Source organism: Gymnoscopelus braueri (genome assembly GCF_963280865.1).
Source record: "Gymnoscopelus braueri genome assembly, chromosome: 4".
Classification (NCBI taxonomy): Eukaryota; Metazoa; Chordata; class Actinopteri; order Myctophiformes; family Myctophidae; genus Gymnoscopelus; species Gymnoscopelus braueri.
In genome coordinates this window covers 41,158,541-41,166,832 of record NC_137605.1, presented here as the reverse complement: position 1 = coordinate 41,166,832, position 8,292 = coordinate 41,158,541, and the positions used below count along the sequence as shown (strand labels likewise).

At 40.8% G+C, this 8,292-nt stretch overlaps 1 protein-coding gene across 1 annotated transcript in view; it reads left to right on the top strand.

Annotated features, from left to right (window-relative positions):
- Positions 1–3,882: 3,882 nt before the first annotated feature.
- Positions 3,883–8,292, top strand: part of osbpl10b (oxysterol binding protein-like 10b) — a gene marked incomplete at its 5' end in the record, with an annotated part of 42,177 nt that continues 37,767 nt past the window's right edge. The window contains one exon of the mRNA XM_080425915.1: positions 3,883–3,948. Coding sequence (XP_080282041.1) covers positions 3,883–3,948 — 66 coding nt within the window. The remainder of the gene's footprint in view (positions 3,949–8,292) is intronic.

The window sequence follows — 8,292 nt, the reverse complement described above, 5'->3', positions numbered from 1 at the left end:
AACACACCCTACTACGCACAGAATACAGACAAGCTGGCTGTGCATGTGTTTGGAGACAAAGGGAGAGTGGGAATCCAGTCCTGTTTGTAGTGGGAGGAAGTGAGGTCGGTTCTACCAAAGGTACCACTGAACCATTGTGGTGTCTCCTTGTGGAGCGGAGGGAAAATGAACCTTGTAGTTTCTAACAGGCGTACAGTATCTGGTTTGTTTATAACAAACCAGATACTGAGTAATACTGTAGTGACGTGGTTGTGGTCCGCCTGCTCGCCCACCCTCCCATTAGCCAATTTTAATATAGGATTGCACAATTATCCTGATGACTAAACGCAACCATTGGTATACAAGGTGAACAGCAAAGGTGAGAGGACACAACCTTGTGGTACCCCAGTCTGAGTGCCGTCTTCCATGAATGTGGACAAGGTTCAAGGTTCAAGGTTCAAGTTTATTAATGTCCCAGAAGGGCAATTGGGTTTACAGCCAGAGTAGTGGTTTAAAACATACAGACAGTACAGGACAACAGCAGACATGAAACACCATAGCATAAAAACATAGATCCGGGCGCATCTAGTGCAATCATCATCATCATCAAGACATACTCTTGGTATCTATCTGTCCGTATTGCATCTTATGTGGGTATGATTTACACCAGTGCGCAAACAATGGAAAAATACCATGTCATTTTTTTTTTACATGATCTTTGTTTTGCCAATTATTTTGGGGATTTACACCCATGCTTCCCAGCTTCACTGTCAATAGATCTGAATGGACAGTATCAAAGGCAGATGAGAAATCAGCATGCATACATACATAAGTAGTGTTTACTAGTGTTTGCAGGTGTTATTGTTGCATCCTACACAGCCCTCTTTACAAACTGAAACTGTAAAGCATCCATGACATGTGACCATTGGTTTCAGACTTTAACTGAGATAAAACAATTCACTCATGACATCTTGTCTATTGAAGTTAAAGCTACCAGTCTACAGTATAACGATTTGATTCAGCGGGATTTGGCTTTTTAGGTAGTGGGTTTATTTTAGACATTTTCCATAAACTCAGAATTATTTATGAGTCCAATGATGCTTGAAAGAGTAGTCTTGCGTAGCGAGACAATCGGAGCTCTCTGCCTACCGATACATCTGGTGACATCTACATTCAATGTCCAGTTGCTCTGGATTAAGAGCGTCTGCTAAAGTAATAATAATAGTAATAATAATATCTCAGATTTATATACTCAAAGTGGGGGAGGGAGAAAACAAAAACGAATCAACTTTGTTGGAAAAAACACAATAAAATAAGTAAAATAGATACAATAACGTTAAAAACAGTATAACCAAAAATGTGCTACTGCTACAAATGGAAATAGAAATGGTGGCTAGAAATGGATGGAAACTCCATTGCGGAATCAATGCAACGACTTTAGGACGCAAGACCTTCTTATTGACTTACTTGACTTAAACCCTTTTGTTCTTTGGGGAGCATTGGTCATTCGGTTACATGTCATTGTTCCGACATGTCATTGTTCCGACATTACTAACCCTATCCCTAACCCTAACCCTAACCCTAACCCTAACCGCACGCGGAAGCCACTGTCAAGGAGTTCCGCCTTGACAGACCTTTTACAGCCTGCCTGCCTGTGTTGGAGGGTTGTTTCCTCAAGTTGTGCCCGATCAAGCCCCATTTCCTGCGTTTAATTTGGGTTTCAATTTGTTCTTGTTATGTGGTTTGCCAGAGCCCTTCATTTCTGATGGTATTAGGCCAGTAAATTCCCAGGATGTGTCGGAAGCATCTGTTTATGAATGTTTGCAGTTTGTTTGATGTTGCTTTTGTGGTTCTCCATGTTTCCGCCCTGTACAGTAAGATGTGTTTTGAGTGTCCTTATTGGGACGGTAATATGATTTGTTCTCAATGCAGGAGGTGTAGGTGGTCATTTTTTCCACAGCCTTTTTCATGTCCTTGACACAAAATATCTGAAAATATTTTGTGAGCATGCAAGATGTATGTAGTTAAAATGTTTCAAAACATTTAAAAAATGTTTTACAATATCTTTTGAAAATAGCAGATCTACATAGATCAGGTTCTTCCAAATAGCTGATGTATTTAGGGTTAAAGTGGCTAAACCCCCTGGAACCCCCTCAAGGACACCTGGGGGTCCTGGGACCCCACTTTTTGAGAAGCACTGATTTAAAGAACAATCTTTGTAACTTCAGTACATTTTCAACGCATACCTAATTGCACGCACATCGACAGTGGGTGCTACGCCTAAGAAACGTTGTCTCAATAAAGGATCACTTAATTGAGACAACGTTCCGATCCTCAGAGGATCTTCATCAGGTCAGTGTGGTCAGTATAGATACTGATCTGATGAAGATCCTGTGAGGAACCAAACGTCTCAATAAAGTGATCCTTTGCCTTGAAGACGGTGTGCTACCTCTTTTAACTTACAACTTGCCATGGTGGCAGGGCCCACATTCATGGGTTGGACCATGTGGTGCTCCCATGACGTTCAGGAGAACTGGGTGATCCTGGAATACTACTCTGCACACATCCATTCACACTTTTACACCATGTTTATTTCAGCCAGTCTTCTTGAATTATTCATTGCGTTAGTGAGCAGGGAATGTACATGTGTCTGTTCTCGTTCCATAGTTAGATGATCCTTGAATGAAAATACTCTGGTACTGTGGTTATGGCATACTGTACAAGTTTCAGAACACATCCCCAGTTAACACTTTGCTTTGCATTTAATGAGTGATTTTTCATAAAGGGATAACATGGAACTATCCTTTAAAACAGGTGCAAATCTAAGCACAAAACCTATCAAAGCCAAATGAAGAATTGTGCACGTGTGGCAGAAGTGCAGGGAGAATAAAAGCCCATTTAAGCGCTGCACCAAGCTCTCATCTGCATACTAGAGTATATTATTCCATGGTGGTAATTAAACAGACGGCACCACGGTGTCATCTGCATACGGGAAGACGGAGGCCGAAGGAGCAATGGATGATGGGGGATGGAAACGTTTGCAGGAACGGAGGGAGTAGAATCAAATACAGCGAGAGAGAGAGAGAGAGAGAGAGAGAGAGAGAGAGAGAGAGAGAGAGAGAGAGAGAGAGAGAGAGAGAGAGAGAGAGAGAAGGACAGAGGAAAAAAGGATTTGAACTACATGTAATGGGGGTAGGGAAGGAGGGAGAGAGAAATGGAGGGAGAGAGAGCACGAGAGATAAAATAGAGTGAAGGAAGGAGGGCATGAGGACTGAGAGCTGAGAGGTGGGAGGGGATGAGGAGAGTTGAGGGAGGGATTAAATGTAGGCGGTGTCTCTGAAGCTGGGTGGGCTGCTGATAGCACGTGTGTGTGTGTGTGTGTGTGTGTGTGTGTGTGTGTGGGTGTGTGTGTGTGTGTGTGTGTGTGTGTGTGTGTGTGTGTGTGTGTGTGTGTGTGTGTGTGTGTGTGTGTGTGTGTGTGTGGGAGGGGGCGGGACTGACAGTGAGAGGGAGGGATGGACGGACGGACAGATAGAGGAGATTGTCAGCATCACTGCTAATCTGCCTATCAGAAGTAAAGCAAGCTGCTCTCTCTCTCTCTCTCTCTCTCTCTCTCTCTCTCTCTCTCTCTCTCTCTCTCTCTCTCTCTCTCTCTCTCTCTTTCTTTCCATCTCTTTCTCCCTCTTTTCTTTTGCTCTCTCTTCTCACTTCACCTTTCTTCCTAGTTCTGCTCCATCCTCATTGTTCTCAATGTCTCTCACACCTCCCTGTCTCTCTATCACCCTCCCCTCGTCCCCTGGCCGTCACTTAGTAGAAGTGTAGTCACATCACTGGGACTTTAGTTGGGATTGTTCCGTGCTGCTGCGTGAGTCTCTCTCTCTCTCTCCATCTTTGTTTCTCTGGATGGTGGACATGAAATCCACCAGGACTCACAGCAAGCCAACAGTGGTGGCCTGCCAGCCCAGCAATGTGAGTTGCCAACAGACTTGTGTTTGATATACTGCATGGGGATTACTCTCTATGTGTGTGTGTGTGTGTGTGTGTGTGTGTGTGTGTGTGTGTGTGTGTGTGTGTGTGTGTGTGTGTGTGTGTGTGTGTGTGTGTGTGTGTGTGTGTGTGTGTGTGTGTGTGTGTGTGTGTGTGTGCGTGCGTGCGTGCGTGCAGTTTACCTGAGTGAGGAAGAGAACACAGAGAGAGATGGGGGGGGGGTGGAGATGGAGAGAGGAAGAGTAATCACTTTTTTGAGTTTGTGTCTGCAGGGTGAAGAGAAAGGAGGGTGGTTGATCATGTGTGGGATAGTGTGTGTGTGTGTGTGTGTGTGTGTGTGTGTGTGTGTGTGTGTGTGTGTGTGTGTGTGTGTGTGTGTGTGTGTGTGTGTGTGTGTGTGTGTGTGAGTATGCATGATGGTAAAATAACTTTTACACAGTTAATGGTATACTTCCTGAAACAGGAGGACAGTAATTGAACGCATAAATAAAAACTGAGGGTGAAAGAGAGTCTTATGACTCAGGAAATACGTTTTGTTTGTTTGTTTTTTTCTTCTGCCGAGAAACATGGCCAGGACCCTTTAATGATATAACTTTTACTCTACATGCTGTACCCCGTTCTTATTCTCACTGATAATAGAGAACCAACTATCGTCTCTGTCGGGTGGAAACCTTACTTTTCAGGATTCAAATAAAAAAAATGCAAAAGTAGCAGATATACAAGCTCGAAACGTGCTGCGTTTAACAAAAAGTTAAAATAGGGAGATAAGAGGTTTCTGCCCGACAGCAATGCTATCCTCTCTTATGAAGTAGTACTTTTTACATATTTTTCATAAATTAATGCCCTACTTCATCATACTACAGTTTCACACAAAAGTAGCAAAAATAGCAGATCCATGAGCTCAAAACGCCGTTTGAGCGTGTAGATGCGTGCGTACGTGTTTGTGTGTGAGAGCATGCACATTATTTATGCATATAATTATGTATTATGTATGTTATATAAGAGAGCACGAGAGAATAGTGTGTTTGTTGTTGTGTTTGCTGAGGGAAATCGTTGTCCCCCTTTGGATAAAATCAGCATGTGAAGTTCTTTGGCGATATATATTCACCAGTGATCCAAACCAAAGTACTTCACAGTTGTGACATTCTTCTGTTATTGTACTGTAGCTGAGATATGACAGGGAGTCATCATGCAGGTTATCAGTGTCTAGTGTTGTAAGCAGGGAAATCAAGTGAAAGAAAACATTGCAGGGAAGGGTTAGAAGCGTTTTATGGTAAATGTATTCACATAAGACCATTTCAAATTTCGGCATTCAGCAGACGCTCTTATCCAGAGTGACTTACAATACGTTTTTTTTAAATCCCCAGCATTAATTTCAAGGTCCCAAGTAAAATAAGAAATATATAGATTCTAGTTCAAATCAAATGAAACAAGATGTCCCAGTTCATTTCGATGGGGACAGAACATGGGTGACAAATATGGAAAGCCTGACAATATGTACGTAATATATATGGTAAACAAGTACTGTATGATAGAGCAGTAAAACACAAGAAAACAAGGTGTACTTATGTGTACGGTCTACTTCAACAATTATAACATCCAAAAAAGCGAATGGAACTTGGTTCATTCTTTCCAATGGTTCATGCCATTACTGTTCTCTGCAATGACACAAGAACAAAAGATGAACATGATTTACAGTGGTGTAAAGTAACTAAGTACATTTACTCAAGTACTGTACTGGAGTATTTCCAATTGTCTTACTTCTACTCCACTACATCTCAGAGGCAAATATTGCACTTTTACTCCACTACAATTATTTGAAAACTTTAGTTACTAGTTACTTTGCAGATATAAATTATTACATTATGAAATATACATTAACCACTTTAGACCTATTTTATACCTAGGTTATTTGAAAATAGTAGACCTACAACCTTGTAGGTCTTCTATTTTCAAACATTTTAGTATTTTTACTTTTGGTACTTATTATCTCTTCCTCCATAACAATGTTAATTTTCATTCATCGATAGCGTTATACAGAGCTAATATGTGAGCATTACTCACCTTAATGTGTGAGGAAAATGTGCATGAGGGTGTGTGTGCAAAAGTTTGGACACATACAGTGTATGTGTCCAAAGTTATTGTTACTATGTTTATAGTTCAAAAAGTGTACTTTTTACATTACAGCATAGTTCAAAAATGCCTTTGGTGTCTGTTCACAGACAGAGTAGTTTAGTTATGCTGAGCATTATACTGAAGGAATTATAAGATTACAGAACAACTATTACACATGCACTGATCCACTTGGAGCTGTCATCTCCTTCTGGTGCACATCAGTGATTCACAACCTTTTTGATTATGCATTTAGGTCACGTGGAACCCCATTTAGACACGATTCTTACCTCTGGGACACCCATCTACACTGTAAAATCCTCAGTGCTAGTTTAACTCATCCCGTGAGGATCATTTGGTTCCTATAGCTGTCAATTGTTTATCTGGGAACCCCCCTGGAACCCCCTCAAGGAGCCATTGGGGGTCCCCAGATCCCACGTTGAGAGCCAGTGGTGCATATCATTTATTATGAGATGCAGTGGTGGAAAAAGTACTCACATTTCTTACTTAAGTAAAAGTATCAATACTGCATTGTAGAAATACTCTGTTACAAGTAAAAGTCTGGAATTCAAAATGTACTTGAGTAAAAGTGCAAAAGTATTGGTATCAAAATATACTTAAAGTACCAAAAATAAAAGTACTAAAATGTTTGATAATATGTATAAAATAGGGCTGAAGTGGTTAATGTCTTATAATATAATAATTTATATCTGAAAAGTAACTAGTAACTAACGTTATCAAATAATTGTAGTGGAGTAAAAGTACAATATTTGCCTCTGAGATGTAGTGGAGTAGAAGTAAAAGTAATGAAAATTTGAAAATAAGCCACAGCTTAAAAGGTGCGCGGATAGGCCTTAGGTTAGATCACATATTTTAATAGCTTTTTTTTTTTTTTAATTGGTGAGATCTGACGTTCATAGTGACAGAACACTATGCAACCAAAAAAAAAAAAAAAAAAAAAACAGAAGTCTCGCTAGACGAGATTGAAATCTTGAGATTTCAATCTCGTCTAGCAAGACTTCTGTTTTTTTTTTTTTTTTTTTGGGACAGTGTTCTGTCACTATGAACGTCAGATCTCACCAAAAAAAAAAAGAAAAAAAGAAGCTATTAAAATATGTGATCTAACCTACGGCCTATCCGCGCACCTTTTAAGCTGTGGCGGCTCAGGGGTGGAGTTATGACATTTTTCTACTGTACCATTCATCCTAAGATATCATAACGTCATAGAAAAGGTAAGAAAACTTTAGTCCAAAATTCTCCTTTAAGTACAGTACTTGAGTAAATGTACTTAGTTACTTTACACCACTGATTATGAGATGTGAGATGAGATTACTGCAGCCACAGGTAAATGGTGCCTAGTTTTGTGTGCTAGTTCAGGCTGATACACTCGAGGAGTCACATGCACACAGGCAACTATGTGTGTTATGTAACTGGGACCTGTCAAGCAGCCGACCAATTTGTCTGCTTATTTAAACTCACCTGGTTCCATTGTTGCTCCTCTTGCTGACACACACTGAAGGTGGGTATGTGCTTCTTTGCACCCACCATCACCACTGTTTTCCCCTGGGCGGGTTTGTGATTTATCTCCCTGCTCTTAAATGGTGGTCTTCTAATTGTGTTGAGCATTACGTAGCAGAATATATTCACTATTTGGTATTAACATTAAACATTTTATGTTTTTGGGCGGTGAAACCGCCCCTATAAGTGAGGTTTGGAAATTTGTACAATTATCTTGGGCAGTGAAACCGCCCCTATAAGTGAGGTTTGGAAATGTGTACAATGATCCTGCGCTGTGATTGGCCGATCACAATCTATTCAGGACTGTGATTGGCCAGTGTCACATGACACATGTACATAGCCCTATATAAGAAACCATAACTTTAAAAAAAAAACTTTAAAGTTATGTTTTCGTCCATCATAAAGAGTGTTTCAATAAATGTATTTATCTTTTGTACATGATTGGTTGACTCCATTCAGTATTGTGATTAGCTAGCAAGACACCGCCCACTTCACACAGGGTGTGATTTTTTAATTTATACACAAGTTATCTGACCGAACTATAGGATGTGAGAAGAATGTGTGTGTTTGTTTGCGTGTGTGCGTGTGTGTGTGTGTGTGTGTGTGCGTGTGTGCGTGTGTGTGTGCGTGTGTGCGTGCGTGCGTGTGTGCGTGTGTGCGTGTGTGTGTGTGTGTGTGTGTGTGTGTGTGTGTGTG